Genomic DNA, 18,496 nt, shown 5'->3' on the forward strand with positions numbered 1-18,496 from the left:
TTTTTTTATTATTATCGGTACTACGATTTTTTATAAAAAATATCAAATATTTAATTTCATAATTATTTTTTTTAATTTATTAAAAATCTTTTCAAGTCACTCCATATTTTATATAAAAAAAAATATAAACAAATTTTCTCTTTTAAATCGAACAACTCTTCTAAATTGAAAATAATTTCGTGTTAATTGTTTAATATTATGTGATCAAATTAAAAATAATAGTATCACGTATTGTTGAATTGATAAAAATCTTGTCTAGATTAAGCGATATTCAGAATTATTTGAATAATTAGATATTTATATAAGGGCAATTTGGAGAGAAATACATCTACCTATGATTTATTTAAGATTCAGTATCTATCAGTTTTTTTTTTTGTATTTTAATACATGACAAAAATTCAACTTAGTTTTTACTACATGTTTCATGCATTTTTACCTTTTTACCTTTGTAATTAATAAAAAATTTATATAAATACCTATTTTTGTTGGTTATTTTCTCTTTCCACTCATCATTCCCGATGCATTTGGATGACATGTATATTTAATTTAAATATTTTTTATTTTAAAAAAAATAAATTCGCAACTAAGGATTGAACTTTTTGAAATACTTAGTTTCAATTTTAAAATACTTGATTTAGTAAATGAAATAATCAGAATGTGTATTAAAATTGTGATATTCGAATATGCAATGCAAGTTCACCAAATGCTCTCATTTCCATCCAAGATGCATTTGAATGAGACGTTCATTTCATTTAATTTTTTTTGTTAAAAAACAAATTCGAAACTAAGCATTGAATTTTTTCAAGTACTTAGTTTTACTTACGAAATACCTAATTTCAGTTTTAAAATACTTGATTTGGTAAATGAGATACTCAGAATGTGTATTAAAATACTAGATATTCGAATATGCAACGTAAGTTCACCAAATGCTCGCATTTCCATCCAATATTCATTTGGATGACATGTTCATTTCATTTAATTATTTTATTTATTTAAAAAAAAAACAAATTCGCAACTAAGCATTGAACATTTTGAAGTATTTACTTTTATTTGTGAAATACATAATTTCAATTTTAAAATACTTGATTTGGTAATTAAAATACTCAAAATGAACATTAAAATACTGGATATGAAAATATGCAACGTAAGTTCACCAAATGCTCGTATTTCCATCCAATATGCATTTGAATAATATTTTCATTTCATTTAATTATTTTTTTATTGTTAAAAAAAATAATAATAAATTCGTAACTAAACATTGAACTTTTTCAATTACTTAGTTTTACTTGCGAAATACCTAATTTCAGTTTTAAAATACTTGATTTGGTAAATGAAATACTCAAAATGAACATTAAAATACTGGATATGAAAATATGCAACGTAAGTTCACCAAATGCTCGTATTTCCATCCAATATGCATTTGGATAATATTTTCATTTCATTTAATTATTTTTTTATTGTAAAAAAAAAAAACAATTTTGTAACTAAGCATTGAACTTTTTCAAGTACTTAGTTTTACTTGCGAAATATCTAATTTCAATTTTAAAATACTTGTTTTGGTAAATGAGATACTCATAATAGGTATTAAAATACTGGATATTCGAATATGCAATGTAAGTTCACTAAGTGCTCGTATTTTCATTCAAGATACATTTAGATGACATGTTCATTTCATTTAAATATTTTTTTATTTAAAAAAAATCGCAACTAAATATAGAACATCTTGAAGTACTTACTTTTATTTGCGAAATACCTAATTTTAATTTTAAATTACTTGATTTGGTAAATGAGATACTTAGAATGAGTATTAAAATACTGGATATTCGAATATGGAACGTAAGTTCACCAAGTGCTCGCATTTCTATCCAAGATACATTTGGATGACATGTTCATTTAATTTAATTGTTTTTTTATTGTTAAAAAAATTTGCAACTAAGCATTGAAATTTTTCAAGTACTTAGTTTTACTTGCGAAATACCTAATTTCAGTTTTAAAATACTTGATTTGGTAAATGAGATACTCATAATGAGTATTAAAATACTGGATATTCGAATATACAATGTAAGTTCACCAAGTGATCGGGTTTCCTTCTAAGATGCATTTGGATGACATGTTCAAGGACTTTTCAGCAGCTACAAAGCTTTGAAAGAGAAAAAAATGCTTGGAGCGAAGATTTGAAGATTTCCAAACAATGTTCTTCGAGAGAATAGCTCGTGATAGGAACGAGTAGCATAATCCGTGGATTTACAATTTACATAGAAATATGAAGTCGGATACCCGTCGATAGTCATAGTCCAGTAGGTTGAAATAAAACGACATACAATTCACCTTTGATAAATAATTAAAGACATTTAATTACTTCACTGAGTTAAATTAGTTTGACATAGCTTGAGAAGGCATGTTCAATTGGATAGAAAATCTCGTCGAAAGCATAGATCATTGTCGAACGAATTAAGTAGATTAGCGAGGGGTAGGTGAGCCGAGATTCTCAACAAATTCATTTATCATTGAACTTTAATCAATCATTCTAACTTATTTATTTCATCATTTAATCTTTGAACCATTTCATTGAGTTTTTATTTAATAATTGTAGTAGTAAACAATCATCTGAAGTATCGCTGCTAAAAATTGAATAACTGAGAATAATAATTGAGAAATACAGTCCTTAGAAGAACGATACTCGTACTCTTGTACACTATATTATTACTTGACATCATGCACTAGCGATTATTTTGAGCTTGAATATTATTAATTTTTACTACGAATTTTATAATGAAAGTTTTGCTCGATCACTAAGTATAGAACATTTTGAAGTACTTATTTTTACTTGCGAAATACCTAATTTTAATTTTAAAATACTGGATTTGGTAAATGAGATACTCAAAATATGTGATATAATACTGGATATTCGAATATGCAACGTAAATTCAGTCATGCTTGGTTTTTCCAACTAAGATTTATTAGAATACATATTCATGCCATTTAAAGAAATGAACACAATTCATTACTGATCGTGGAGTAAGAGTAAGTTGTTTGTAGATCAAAATAAGCATTTACTTTTAACAAAAATATAGTAGCATACTTGTCTCGGAGTAAAAGTAAGTTCTTTTTTTGTATACCGAAATAAATTGTTATTTTATTTCATGAGGAGTGATGAACAATGTATTTGTTAAAATTTCAATTGCATTGAAATTTCATCATAATGCATATTAGAAACATCCAATATTTTATTACCTATTCTGAGTATCTTATTTATGAAATCAAGTATTTTGAAACTGAAATTATGTACTTATCAAGTAAACTAAGTACTTTAAAAGTTTCATGTTTAGTTGGGAATTTGATATTTTTTTCTTTACAAAATAGATATCACATGAGAAGGATATGTCGTCCAAATGCATCTTCTAAGGAAAGACCAACACTTGGTGAACTTACGTTGCATATTCGAATATCTAGTATTTTAATACCCATTATGAGTATATCATTTACCAAATCAAGTATTTTAAAATTGAAATTAGGTATTTCGCAAGTAAAACTAAGTACTTCAAAAAATTCAATGCTTAGTTGAGAATTTGTTTTTCTTTTAAAAATAAAAAAAAATTTAAATAAAATATACATGTCATCCAAATGCATATTTAATGGAAATACGAGCATTTGGTGAACTTACATTGCCTACTAGAATATCTAGTATTTTATTAACTTTTATGAGTATCTCAATTACCAAATCAAGTATTTTAAAACTGAAATTAGATATTGTCGCAAATAAAACTAAGTACTTGAAAAAGTTCAATGCTTAATTGCGAATGTGTTTTTTTAAAAGTAAAAAAATAATTAAATGAAATGAACATGTCATCCAAATGGATATTGGNTTTTTTTTTTTTTTTAAATAAAAAAATATTTTAATTCAATGTACATGTAATCTAAATGTATCGAGAATGATGAGTGGAAAGAGAAAGACCAACAAAAATAGGGATTTATATAATTTTTTATTAATTAAAAAGGTAAAAATGCATAAAACATGTAGTAAAAACTAAGTTCATCTTTTGTCAGGTATTAAAATACAAAAAAAAGTGATGGGTACTGAATCTTAAATAAATCATTGATATGTGTATTTTTTTCCAAATTACCGTTTATATAATTTAATTTAATGAACATGCATTTCATTTTATCACTCTCTTGGTGCTGTTGTTCTAAGCCAACGTATTTGTGGACTTTTATTTATTATTAATTAATCATAAATTGCAACCTTTTCGCATAACTCTTTTTTTTAATTTTTTTTTTGGCTGGTGTATTTTGCTTTGCATTAACATGTGGAAAATAGTCATCAATTTTCCCTTCATTGCCCGATGAAGAGGATAAACAAGCCCAAAAGTTTTATATAAATCTTCATTAATGCCCTTTGCGTCCAAAATTCCAATTTCAAAATTTTATTTGGACAAATTAAAGGATGTGTCTATTGTATATTAATCGACGGTCCAAACTTTAAACAGAGATTAATTGGATTTATATTTTCTATAAATCTAAACACAACATAGAAGTTGGTTTTGAAAGATAATTGGAACTGGAATGAACCAATGCCAAGGCAGTCGTCGGTCAGTCCTCTACGACCAACTCGACTTCATCAAACCTAAAGCAGATGCTCGATGTTCATCCTTAGGCTGCAGCCCCTGTACAAGCTGTCACTGGCGCATCATTGTGTTTCTTCGCACAGCTATATTTACGGGTAATGAATCTTAGAAAACAAACAACTGTCATTAGATTTCTCAACAAATTTTCTAAAAGCAAGTTTGAACAAATTACAGATGAAATTACCCGAAAAAATCCCTCCATAACAACTCATACATTAACCAGTTCATTCCAGTATCAGACGAGCCATCACCACCATCTTTCTTCTTCAGAGGAATGCGGATCCATTTTTGGGGAAAATAAGATATGTATATTCTAATTTCAATCTCTGTTGCTCAGTCTTTCCTTGGGTTTTTTATGGTTATGTACTCGTGCTGAGGAGGCCGGGTATGGTCGGTGTACTAAAATCAACGCAGACTTTGATTAAAAGCACACCATCTTTCTTTCTAAGTTGTTTAAAAGGAAACCCAAAAAAAAAAAAAGACAAAATAATGAAAAACTATATATTAGTGTAGTTTTTACATAAACCTGTCGCAACGTGAGATAGCAAAAAACCTCACTTTCATATATATTAGCTGTTGGCGAGTCACTAGTCATCTGAAAACCACAATTAGGCTTAAGTATCTATATATGTATAATGTTGGTACCAATTGAAATAAGTGACGATGTATGGATGTGGGTACGATTCATTCAAGATGTTAGAACGATCAGAAACAAAAGCAAACTATATGTCATTTTAAATATATGGGAAGTATGAAAGTCAACAGCTTCTCTCGCAAGCTTGACATTGTCTTGTAATTTCTAAGTAGTATTTATTTAGTTGTCACCATGTAAAACTGAATGTTTGCCGTTTTACCAAAAGTTATAGCTGGTGGTAATGATGTAACTCAAATCTTTTAAATTGCACATCAACTCAAGCACCACGGTTCGATCGCTCTTCCAGCAGAGAAAATTATTGCACCCAACAATCTCTATCCCAATAATTGCACTCCTTGCAATCAATGAAAATTGAACCCCTGACCTTGGCTCTGATACCAATTGTATGACCGAACGTTTGCCACTTTACTAAAAGTATAGATGGTGGTAATGGTGCAACTCAAATATTTTAAATCACACATCAGCTCAAGCACCACGGTTCGATCGCTCTTCCAACAGAGACAATTATTGCATCCAACATCTCTGCAGTTGGCATATAGATCCATCAAGTATCCACAATGAGTCATTGAATTGTTTTTATGCAAGTGGAAAATTTTATTTTCCCAGCTGATTTCGGGGTGTTTGATATGGAAGAAGATTTGGAAATACATATAATCTTAGAAAGACATTTTCTTGCAACTGGAAAAGCCCTAATAGATAGTTGAGATTCAGATTAAGTGATGAATAAATTACATTTCATGTTTTTAATGCCCTTACACACACTGCACAATCAAGATTGCTTTACAATTTATGCTTTGGAACTTGTTTGCAATGTTGTGCAGGATGCTTTGAAGGATCCAGTGGAAGTCACACCCACTATTGAGTTGCGAGAGGAGGAGCTAGATAAGGCACAAACTGAAGTGGTGTCATATTTCAATGTCAATCCACCATCGAAGTAGCCAGTCAAGCTTAGATTGGAAGACTTGAGAAATAGGAGAAACTTGACACCTCAAAACTAAATCATAGAAGAACCACCAACTCTGGAGCTAAAACCACACCCTCCATATTTGAAATACGTGTACCTTGGTGAGAATAATAATTTATTTGTTATTATCTCCTCTTCTTTGATAGATGTGATGGAAGACAAACTATTGTAAGTCCTCAAAGAGCACAAGTGTGCATTTTCTTGAAAGTGGTAGATATCAAAGAAATCAATCCATCAATTTGCTTGCACAAGATTTTTATGGAAGAAAAGTACTTAAGTTTGTGCAACCTCAAAGACGACTTATCCCAAAGATGCAAGATGTAGTAAAGGCTGAGACCATCAAAATCCTCGATGCAGGTATCATCTATAGTACATGAGTAAGTCTTGTTCAGTGTGTATTAAGAAATGTGAGATAACTATGACTACTAATGAAAAAAATGAATTGATTCCCACCGGTACAGTCACAGGTCGGTGTGTGCACATAGATTATAGGAAGTTGAATGATGCAATTCATAAAGATCACTTTCCCCTTGTGAGAGTCGGCCCGACCCATGCTCCAAAGCCTAGCCCAATTTCAGTAAGTTAAAATAATAATAATAATAAATAAATAGGAAACATGAATCTTCCTCATCCGTATGTCTCTATAATTCTCATTCTTCTTTGACAAACTTCGAAGCTCATCCGTCAATTGTGGCCGCTCTGCTTGCCCAAAAATTAAATTAAATTAAATACATATTTGAGAAGCCATCGATGTCAGCTTTCTATTGATACCCATTTTGCAAGGAAAATCGCGAATCCAAGTCAGGACCCTAGCCAACCGTGGCCTGTTTTTGCCGGAAAATTGGAAAGAAACCTTAGGTTATGTTGTTTGAAGCTTGAATTCGAAGTTTTTAGCCATTTTCGAAATTTCAGAGTATATTTCAGATTTTAGGGTATCGAATTTTGGGTATTTTAATTCATTTGAGTTCCAACAATTAATATATATTGTATTATTGATTGTAGCTGTATTTCAGATTTTGGGTATTGTATTCATTTGAGTTATTTTATTACTTCGAACTTCGGCTACACAGATTTGCATTCTTTTGTTTTGGTTATTTTTGTTATTGATATTTCATGACACAATTTACTTACTTGACTTGTTAAAGAAGACAAGTTTTTGTTTCTTCACTGGTATTGGTTTTGTAAACACGATTTTTTTAGGTATTGGTTTTGTAAACACGATTTTTCTAGTGATTATTTTGCCCTCACACACTAGTAACACACTTGTGCGTAATTATCTTTGTTTTACTTTTAATTAAATTTCTTTATTTGTGTTATATTATTCTATTACACGTTGTCACTAGATGTTACAATATTCAAGATAACACTTATATCTAATATACAGAATCTTTATATTTATGTTAAACAAAATGCTTTGCAACAAACAAAAGTGATTAGGATACTTTGTTTTGAGAATGTTGGTTGTGATGGCATCTGGTCTGGAAGACAATTAAAAGATTCAGTCTGGAACAATTATGCATTCAATTGGCTTTTAGGAATATAATTATTTTATTTTATTAAAAAATGGGTTGTTTTGGATATTTTATTATTTGGATTTTTCAAAAAAATCTTTGTATAATTTTATTTTATTATTTGTTTAAAAAAAGATCCTTGTATAAATAGGTGGCCAGCCTAACAAAATATAGTATGATTTGGGGTATGGGTCCCGTGACGGAAAGAAACGGAAAGAATGCACATGCCTACGCGCACACTCACATCACAGATATCAATTCAACTTGTCTCCTTCATTTGACTGACGACGCTCGAATCCAATTATCTATAATTTTCCAATTTATTTTGTAATAATTATTACCATGTTAGTCAAATTGCTTGATATAGAAAGTGCTAATTTATTCATTTTGAGCTGGCTGTCTCTTTCACTTGACATCCGTTATTTGTTTGTGTAATTTTTCTCCTTAATTGCCACTCACCACCCTTTTTCTTCTGTGCAGTTCAAGGTCTTTGAATGAGTAGAGGACTTGAAAAAGAAAGTCGGACATGAAGAGGCTTGTAAGTATGTTCGTTGATTCTTTTTTCGGTAATTGATAAATGTAGCTGCTTTACTTTCATGATTATGGTTTTTTTGGCTTTATGTGATCGTGTGTGTATGAATGGATGTTCTTCCTTTCTGGGTTTCTGTTATCGTGCTATTTGCTTTATTTTTTACCATTGCTGTGTTTTTTTTTATATGGTCTTTCTTCGAGTTTAGTGATTATAGATGGAAGTGGCTTTTTATTTGGGTCAGTTTTGGTTAATTTAATTAGATCTTCGCAGTTTTTGAGTTGGATGTCAGTTTATATGTATACATCGGCTGTAAGAGACGCTTGATTCTTGTATACTGGATTGAAAATAATTATTCTCGTGTGCTAGTTTGAGGGTATTGATAGTTATTTAGATAAAAAATTTGAGCCGTTTCTGGGTTCTTATTTCTTACCTAGTACTTGTTTCCATTGGATCATATATTATGCATTTTCTGACAATTTTTTTGTTGGTTACTGCCCTTAAGACAAGTTGCATTTTTTGGTTTCCTTTCTCAACATGTACATTTATGTCCGTACTTGAGCAAATACACTTGTTCAATAAGTTATGGAAGCCCTTAAACTTGATGTTCTTCAGGGTAATGTACAATGTAATATTATTACTCATTTCTTCTCAGGCAGTACTTCTTTTGCTCCTGGTATCGAGTTATGCTGTAGAGTACAATGGAGAATGTGAGACTGCCTGGCCATTAACTCCCAGACCTCACAGTGTTTCTGTTTCCGAATTTGGGGCAGTTGGAGATGGGCGAACTTTGAACACTTTAGCATTTCAGAATGCCATTTTCTATCTCAAGTCCTTTGTGGACAAGGGTGGTGCGCAGCTATATGTTCCGGCAGGCAGGTGGCTTATCGGATGCATCAATCTTACTAGCCATCTTACCCTATTCCTTGAAAAAGATGCCATCATTCTTGGTGCTCAGGTTAACACTATAATATTAATTTTTTTAAAAAAACTAATTTCTTTTATTTGGGGAGCACAAGTTTTCAGAATCTATCAGAATGTGAATTATTCTACACTGAAGTATTTATCTTTAAATGTTGTTTATGCAGGATTACAGTCAGTGGGGTGTCGTTGGACCACTGCCTTCTTATGGTGGGGGGCCTGGAGGCCTCGAGGTACCTGGTAGGTATCGCAGCTTGATCACTGGGCAGAATTTAACTGATGTGGTTATAACAGGTTACGCTTTTTGGCCTGAATTTCCCAGTTCAATATCGTATGTTGTTAGTTACCATGACAGTATTCTGATTCTGATGTGATCTATTTGTGTATTGTACCATCTTTACAGGCAATAATGGAACTATTGATGGTCAGGGTTTGGTTTGGTGGGAACAAGTGAATGAACATTCCTCAAATCACAGTCGACCACATTTAATAGAATTAATTGGCTCCACCGATGTTTTTATATCGAACTTAACCTTCTTGAATGCACCTGCTTCGAACATACACCCAGCTTATTGCAGGTAGATTGCTTAATTTTTGTACCTGAACCATTTGTTTTATTATATATATAAATTTCATTAAGCATATGACCTCTAGATCATTTTTATTTTAAAGTCTGTTTTTCTGTTCTGTTTCTTTTATGAAGCTTCTTGCGAGTCCAGAACATAACCATATATTCTCCACCTGATTCTCCATATACTAGCGGAATAGTTCCAGGTTCGTCGATATCCAGATCCCTTTTAATCACATGCATTAACTGGTTCAGGGTTTGATGTAAAATATTGTTGCTTCAGATTCTTCCAAGCATATTTGCATTGAGAACTGCAACATTAGCATGGGATATGATGCAATTGCTCTTAAAAGTGGTTGGGATGAGTATGGCATTGCATATGGCAAACCAACCACCAAAGTTCACATTCGAGAGGTTCACCTGACAGCTTCTTCGGGATCGGGAATAGCATTTGGCAGTGAAATGTCTGGTGGCATTTCGAATATTCTAGTCGAGCACATTCATATACTTGATTCATTATCCGGCATCCAGCTAAAGACAGCGAGAGGAAGGGGTGGCTATATCAAAAACATAAAAATATCAGATGTTTTCATGGAAAATTTGAAGGAAGGAATCGAAGCTACAGGTCATTATGATTCTCATCCAGATAAAAATTTTGATCCGGATGCTCTTCCAGTGGTTAGTGAAATCTCAGTTAAGGACGTAGTTGGTGTAAATGTTACTACAGTCGGTAATTTTTCAGGAATTGATGAATTTCCGTTCACTTCTATATGTCTGTCAAATGTTTCATTTTCATTCACTTCCGATGATCCATCTTTACGGTGGTTGTGCTCCAATGTCATTGGTTCATCTATTAATGTATCACTTGAACCTTGTTCTGAACTCCGAAGCCCGTTTTCCAATTCATCCTCAGATTGTTTCTTCTTGCACTCATATCTGACTAGTCAAGTTGCAGACTTGTAACAGAGCCTGTCGAATCATAAACTATTCATTCGTTAATCTGTAAAATTAGGCAACACTTCTGCCGGCTATGCTGTATAATCTTCTGAGAATAAGCAAGACGGCCAAAAACCAAGAAGTTCAGATCAGATTCTATTCTGTGTACAGAGTCGGTTTCTTCATTCATGTGTAAGAAAAGTTTTGGTAGAGTATAACGACTCAGTTACATGTGCTTCACTTGTTCTGTGTTTATTAGTTATTACATTTACATTGTAAATTCTTGAACTGAAGAGTGCTGCAAGATTGATTGATTCTTAATTGTGATGAAAAAGGGATTATGTGGTGTTGGAATTTGCAATAAATTGTAAGCTTTCATTTTATTATTCCTTTTTGAATATGTTTCTTCGAGTTGGCATCACTTATTTGTCTTACTGATATTCCAAATGCTGTACTAAAACATTGCATGCCGTCCACCACAAAATGAGGGAATAACTAGGTGATTGATAAAAAAGGACCCCATTCAATATTTTAAACTGGTGATGATTGATTAATTGTTTTTTTTTATCAAGCGCATAAATTTCACTAACTTCGGTAATCTCTGAATGCTGCTAATTAGTCGTTTCTGCAGAATTCAGTGGCCGACCAATAGGAAACATTCATTTTTTATGATGTAAAGATTTGTGCGTTCCACAGAAACAGAGAATGTCCTAAAAAGTAGAATGATTGATTCCTTTCCTTGTACCCAAATGCCATCACCCTGGATTGTTGCTGAGTTTTTAAAATATCTTCCCTGTGGGATATTGATCAGGTGTCGTTATGTGCTAAAGTTTTTTCATGTGCAGTATCCGTGTCAAGTTTTAAAATATCAATAAGACAACTTAAAATCAAAGTTTATTTTGTCGTCACTTTAAATTTAATTCCATTAATGGTGGGCACAAATTGTCTTCGGAGTCCATTGCATAAAGTGTCATCCCTCAATATGTATTGGAAAGTGAAATCCCACTCAAAGCTAATTTTTTTAGTAGAAGATATGGCGAAAACAAACAAGCACTAGGCATCTTGGTTGTGCATTACTTGTTTATAAAACATATAAGATGGAAAAACTAAACAAAATCATGAACATGATATATAGCTGGTGACTTTATTGATGCGTGGTTATGGATGTAAGCACGAGTGGTAAATTTTAGGCGTTTATGAATGACAGAGCATGATATAATAAAACAGTAAGGACAAAAAATGCAAGAAAAATTAATGAGGTTTCCAAGATAAAAGAGTGCAGAATTGTCTTGCTTTATTGCATGTCATTTAAACTCCATACTTCACAAGACAGGAGTAAAATTCACAGCCTTTTCTCAAGTATCGAAAGTAAAAACTGGCACACTTTCTTGAAATCCAGTAATTAAATAAGAAGCATCGCAGATTTTCACACAAAAAAGAAAAAAAATCATCAAAAGTAAACGACCACATTATACAAGGATAGTGAGCAACTGAAATAATTGTTGCGGTATATACACAAAAAAATGACGCAATAAAGAAAAATATGTAGAAATCAATAAGAAACTATATGTATACTTCTCAGTGAAGTAAAAGTAAAAAAATGAAAGATTGGAGGTAAGACAGAAGAAAGACCAGCAGTAACTCTTTACTTTCTAATTCCTGTCTTACGGTGTGTTTCAAGAGTCTGCCTTCCATTCCTGGGAAGATAATGGCCTTGACCAGCTCCATTAACAGTTTTTCTAGATGGTGATGGGCCTGATTTTGGTATCATGGTCCTGAGAGAGTCAAGAAAATGAAAATCATCACAATTTTTTTCTGTTAAAATCAGTTCTTAACAGAGAACGGTGGATAAGTATCAAGTATGCGAGATGTCAATATGATTGTCATTACCTGATTTCTGGATTTATGACTTGTTTTTTATCAGGTTTCTGAACTCTTGAATCAATGCCATTACTGAAGTTATCAAGTTTAGAATGATTGAACTGCCAGAGAAAATCTGGCTCAGATGAGTCACTTGTTGCAGTGTCAACCTCTTCCAAATCATTGGCAGTATTGACAACACACTGGTTTTTGGAAGAGGATAGATCATGTTGTTTCCCAGGGTAATATTTGGAAGAATCTGATACATATTTCTGATACAAGATATCAGACATGTTGGCACTGTTAGCTTCCAAACGCCCAATGGTGTCCTCAGCTCCATTATTAGGATCTAGCCTGTTTACCATGAGTTTGTCCACCCACTCGCCAGATCCCAATTCTCTATCATCCTCCCCATTGTTTTGGTGAGGGCTGCAGACTGGAGGCCAGGGAGGGGAATTTCCGAGTAGTTCATCTAGGTCCATGCTTTGCTTTTTTTGCCTCGGTGCAGAATTGCCCTGGGCCTGTCCATTCTGCAGATTTTGATTGTTAAAACCAGAATAACATATTTGAAAAAGAGTATTCTTCAAAATGCATTCTCTGAGCGCCAGATGCTCTATTAGCGTTTCATGGAGATTTTTTCTGTTAGTACCAACCTTGAGATTGTAAAAGTGAGAATACTAACAAAATTTTATTCGTTTAATTACCTCCATATTGCCCACATCTTCCATTGGTCTCCGAAGGCCATTTGGCGACTGCATGCTAACAAAGTTAGGTTGAAAGGATGATGGCTGCATGCCACATGGAATGCCAGGTAGCTTTTGCTGCATTGAAAATGGTTCTCCTTCTTTCCTTGCCAAGGCAGCTTTCAAACTGGAAATCTATCACAATAATATTGTTTGAGCTATTAACTTTTCCAATAGTTTGAAAACTCAAGAAGCTAACACAAGGGGAAAGAATGCAGATAATTAGAGTAACAACCTGTTCCTTCAACTCTTTAACATCTGCAGAATTTTTGTTCACCCTAGCGGCACCAAGCTCAACAGCGGCAACACGCTCGGCAAATTTAAGTGTGCTAACGGTCTCTCCGACAGCATCAGGTTCAGGACTTATGTGAACAAACATTAGAGTTTTTGCTTGCCCTCCTACATAGAATGATGACATTAACCGAAGAGGAGAAAAGTGAAAAATTGTAAGATTGATGGATTTATACTTAGTACTTACCAAGTGAATCTTGGAGCAATTGAGTGAGTTTGCTGTTTCTATAAGGGACATGCACATTCTTCTGGGCAAGAGAGGAAATCACATCACCTAACGCAGAAAGAGATTTATTAATATGTTGCGCCTCCTTGAGTCTATCGCCTGTAACTTCAGATTTATCAACTCTCTCACTGCCAGCCAAATCAACTAGATGCATGCAACCGCGCAGAATAGTTCCAGAAGTCAAATCTTTTCCTTGAACATGAACCGTTAAACAGCTGCAATAGTAAAATGTTAGATTAAAACTCACTTAAATAACATAATTTAGGTTTCAGTTAGTCACCTGTGAGAACGACTGCTACGGTCGTTGAGTGCAGTTGCACCAACTGCACGATTTCTTTGTCCAATGGTCATCAGATCAATAACATCAAATTTTGATGAGACACGAACTAAGCTGGCATCTGGCACACTAAGTCCAGTTTGAGAATTGTTACGAATTTCTAATGTATGCTTAGTAAAGGAACCCTTTTATAGTGAGGTTGAGAAAGTCTCTCAAGATAGAACTTCTGAAAGTGTACATCACCACCACAATATTGAAACTCTAGTCCATGACGTTTAAAAGTTTAAAAATTCTTCCAATCACAATACCAAATAAAAGGTTTGAAAAGGATATCTTTTGCTTAGGCTTTCGGTAAGTAGATCTCTAACTTGCTCATTGTATATCTCAATCATCTGAACAAACACGTCATAACAGAAAGTATCCTTTCTTTGTTCTGCGAGTAGGAACAAATCATTTAAAGCCCTGTAATTCACTCCTTGACTATGCTCTGTGAGATCCTTAGGTCCACTCTGTTAAAACATGAGAAATAGTCATTGGTATTGAATTTTGAGCAAAAACAGGCTGCAACAACTCATTATTTTAACAAATATGTAGCTTTCATCTCTTACCATAGTATATGTTTTTCCAGACCCAGTTTGTCCATAGGCGAAAATGCAAACATTGTAACCATCAAGTACTGATCTTATTCGTTGTTGTGTGTCTGAAAAAACTTCCTCTGTAAAACAGAAAGAAAATTGTGATGATGTTCATTAGTTCTTAAAATGGCACTTAAATCAAGTGTTACAGTAACTGACTTGCGAACCTTGAGTCGCAGATGGACCAAATACTTTGTTAAAGTGGAAAGATTTTCGCCCTTTCCCATTCTTTGCTAAAGTGTTCACTGTAATACTTCCTTCTTCAATTTGTTCCACACTACTCAACGAGTTGAACTGGCCCGGCAAAAAAGGTCTCACACGACAATATACTCTAATACTTCCTGATAGATTTTGAATTTTCAACATTAGCATACAGATAAATTCAAAAGGACAAGACTTGGACAAAATCACTATACCCTTTAGATCCTGGACTTGATTATAGAGCTTCCGGTTTTCCTCAACTACTCTATGATAACCAGAAGCAGCTTGAGCTAACCCATTAATATGGAATCCTTTAAATCAAATGTAAACACCGATTAAGACTGAGATCACACAAAATGAAAAATCTCAGAAAAGATAAATAAACCGCCTCTATTCTCTCATCCTTATATTCTCCAAAAAAAATATAAACAAACCAAGGAATTCAAAATTCTCACCAAGATTTTGCATTTCTTCACGGAATTTCATTTGCATAAACTGCATACCAGCTTTTGTAGCAGAAAGATTTTGCCTCAGCATCTAGAAAGAGAAAAAATGAACATGGCAAGCTTTTATATTGGAAAAAAAAGATAAGCAGGAGATAATAAGAGGTATGTCAACTTCCATAATTCTTTACCTTAACGTCTTTTTGCTGCTGGTCAACAATCACTTTCTGCTTTGCAAATTTACTTTCAGATTCCTCATCATGAATTTTGTTCATTTGTATCATATCATCTTTCTTTAGTGATGTTGGTATCGTCTGTTCCATCTTATGAGTTAAATGGTACAAAAGTTGTATCAGTAGAGCAAAAATACAAGAAACAACTTTTATGGGAGAAAGGATAACAAATTACCTTCATACTGGACGGAGTACTTTTTAGTAAAGATTTATCGCCATATGAAATATGGGAGTCTTTGACGTTAACCTTCTTCTAGTAGAAACACATAAAAGAGAGAGAGAGAGAGAGAGAGAGAGAGAGAGAGAGAGAGAGAGAGAGAGAGAATAAGATCCTCTAAAGCAATATCTGGGTGTTTCAAGATGCACCAATTTCAAATGAATTATCAGAAATGTGAATAAATATTTACATAGTAAATTAAGTGTAAGTCATAACAATGTGTAAGTGACTAAGGCACCATAAAGAAAATAAGCCTATACCAATTTGACTTGTCCTGCAATATGATCCTCAAACTCCTCCACAACCTTACTTAATATGGATTCAACAAGCTGCAAATATAAAACTAAAATAATCACTTCTTAGAGTAAGGTACTAATAACATTACAAATGATAGCCACTATATCTCAAAATCCAAAAATAAAAAATAAAACAGGAATTAAAAATTATATAAACAAGTAATCGCAAATTACAGGATAATTTTTCCAATTACATAAAACACGAGAAACCAAACATGATGACCGAAAGTGTCCAACTTTTTGGAACCTCAAAATGGAAATACAATTTTAGGAAGTGGAATATATTACAGTTCACCATAAACTTGCATATTCACTCACATTTGGAACTTCTTCAGGCTTCTTATCCAATAAAATTGCTCGAACGAGAAGTCCCAAGGAAGAACTAGGCTGTAAGTTAAAAACAGAGAAAACACGAAAATCAAGTTTATTTACTCGGAATAAAATGTCCTCTTCAAAAACAGCATACTTACCATTCTATTTAATTCTGCATCACCACATACGCCATTCAAGGATTTCTCATTTGCGGACATGCACCTTGATAGAGAGCTTGTGAATGGCACAGAGTTTTTGCGAACAAGTTGTTTTCCAGATGCAGTGGATTTAACATTTCCACCAAACTTCCAAACCCCATTTCCTTCTGTCCGTTTCCATTCACTATAGGACTTCAGTGCCAACACACAGTTCACGATTCTTGACGATTTTCCGCCCTGAAAATTCCGAAAAATATCATATTGTCAATATCACAGCTTCCGAATTGTTAATTCTATCTTACTAACTCAAATTCAAATTTGTTAGCAGGTTATTATGGACACATGATCCTTGCTTCTTCTAATTCAATAAGGAAGTAACTGCTGTCCCTTTTCCTTTATATTTGTTAGAAATTCAACTCTAGCCATCCACAGTTACCTGCTCAAGATCAGAGGCCTCAAAAGTAGGCATCCCCATCTCTTGCACAGCTACAAGAAAGTTCCTTAAGTTTTCAAAATACTGGTAAGCAGACAAAGCAGCACCATCTGGTATAAGAGCAGGGTCACATGGACTTTCAACAACCTGTAATTAAATTATCAAGATCGATTCTTTATGATAATTAAAGGCTGCTGTAATGCATATGAAGAGGGGTGTGATATGATGATAAGTATATATACACACACATATATAAATGTGTATATGTGTACGTGCATGGAAAGCTAATTGTAATACCTTTTGCACTGCTCCAGGCTGAATTTTATTTAGTGATGTGCAGAGAAGTATTCCGCTTCTTAAACCAAGCCTAAATTCTTCTTCTGAAGGTTCCGAGGGTAAATCTTTTGCACCCACTACTCCAACAACTTTTCGCAGCCATGCAGCTGCTTCATATCTTCTTATTGCTGCACAGACAGAGATTTATTACCTAAGGTTGATCCATTATTAAAAAAAAAGAAAAAAAAAAGAACATTGATGTGATAATTATCTTTAAACATTTAAACTTTATAATGGAAGACACTGAAAAGTCAGGTTTACTCTACAAATCACCATTCGAGACAAACGAATCTAAAGATTATACAAATAATCGTACTTTCAGAAAACGGGGAAAGAAAAAAGAACAGTCCAAGGCACAATCACAAATTCACTCCGTGTTCAGACGACATAGCATGTAACATTTTGGATTTGATCCAGAAACAGAGAATTAAACTTCATCAAGGTCTCAAGTTCACGCAAATTACAGATGATACATGATTTCCTGTCAAAAAAGCAGAATTTCACAAGAAAAATAATTGGAAAGAAACAATAAAATCCCCCAAAAAAATTGAAAAGTTACCAGCTTCTTCTGCTCTGCGAGCATCCAAATCGAGACCACGAGATCGGTTTCCATGCTGTTGCAGAACATCTTCCACTACTGACGCCACAGAGAAAGAGAATGCACCTTCAGTCGAGGCCGCCATCCCACCAAATTGAATTATATTCCTCGAATGCCAACTTGACAAATTCTTAGTAACCAAAAAAGGAGGTTAATGGATATTGAAGCAACTTTTTTCTCCCTCTACAGCGAGGAGTTTTTGGCCATGGCTTCTTCGCCTTTTTCCTCTCTCTACAAACTGGAAAAGGCTGAGTAGTGTTGAGTGTATGCCACTGCTACTTTTTCAAATATGTCTTCCTTGGCGTAAACGGGCCTTGATCCGAACCTCCGGCTTCGGTGGGGACTTTTTCTCTCTTTTTTTTGTACAGACAGATTTGGAAAATTACTATAATTGTAGTTTTTATGACTAATACTTTCCATTTTAATTTTTCAAAATTTTAAAATCTGATTCGATCACCTCACAATAAACTTATTCATAATCCTTAATAATACTTTCGATCTCTAAGTTTTATTAAAAATTAATCCTAT

General features: G+C 33.3%; 2 protein-coding genes across 5 annotated transcripts; one reads left to right on the top strand and one right to left on the bottom strand.

Moving 5' to 3' along the window:
• Window positions 1-8,081: 8,081 nt before the first annotated feature.
• LOC140979527 (probable polygalacturonase) lies at window positions 8,082-11,092 on the top strand. 4 transcript variants are annotated; one of them, XM_073444959.1, is made up of 7 exons: window positions 8,082-8,099; window positions 8,236-8,293; window positions 8,940-9,242; window positions 9,373-9,499; window positions 9,609-9,783; window positions 9,909-9,979; window positions 10,057-11,092. In XM_073444959.1, the coding sequence occupies exons 2-7, from the start codon at window positions 8,282-8,284 to the stop codon at window positions 10,734-10,736; spliced, it is 1,368 nt and encodes a 455-aa protein (XP_073301060.1). In that variant the 5' UTR covers window positions 8,082-8,099; window positions 8,236-8,281; the 3' UTR covers window positions 10,737-11,092. The 4 variants fall into 4 exon arrangements, with proteins under 4 accessions (XP_073301060.1, XP_073301058.1, XP_073301061.1 ...); XM_073444957.1 differs by lacking the exon at window positions 8,082-8,099 and having other exon boundaries at window positions 8,106-8,321; window positions 8,944-9,242; XM_073444960.1 differs by lacking the exon at window positions 8,082-8,099 and having other exon boundaries at window positions 8,107-8,297; window positions 8,944-9,242.
• A 1,261-nt stretch (window positions 11,093-12,353) lies between these two features.
• LOC140979254 (kinesin-like protein KIN-14I) lies at window positions 12,354-18,256 on the bottom strand. Its single transcript, XM_073444590.1, has 19 exons — window positions 17,930-18,256; window positions 17,332-17,498; window positions 17,038-17,181; window positions 16,602-16,838; window positions 16,450-16,518; window positions 16,096-16,164; window positions 15,794-15,871; window positions 15,577-15,708; window positions 15,398-15,479; window positions 15,158-15,253; window positions 14,909-15,082; window positions 14,715-14,821; window positions 14,438-14,615; window positions 14,110-14,269; window positions 13,791-14,044; window positions 13,548-13,711; window positions 13,274-13,447; window positions 12,600-13,099; window positions 12,354-12,484 (listed from the first exon to the last, which is right to left on the bottom strand). The coding sequence occupies exons 1-19, from the start codon at window positions 18,051-18,053 to the stop codon at window positions 12,355-12,357; spliced, it is 3,039 nt and encodes a 1,012-aa protein (XP_073300691.1). The 5' UTR covers window positions 18,054-18,256; the 3' UTR covers window position 12,354.
• Between the last annotated feature and the right edge of the window lie 240 nt (window positions 18,257-18,496).

This window comes from Primulina huaijiensis, chromosome 6 (genome assembly GCF_012295235.1).
Source record: "Primulina huaijiensis isolate GDHJ02 chromosome 6, ASM1229523v2, whole genome shotgun sequence".
Classification (NCBI taxonomy): domain Eukaryota; kingdom Viridiplantae; phylum Streptophyta; class Magnoliopsida; order Lamiales; family Gesneriaceae; genus Primulina; species Primulina huaijiensis.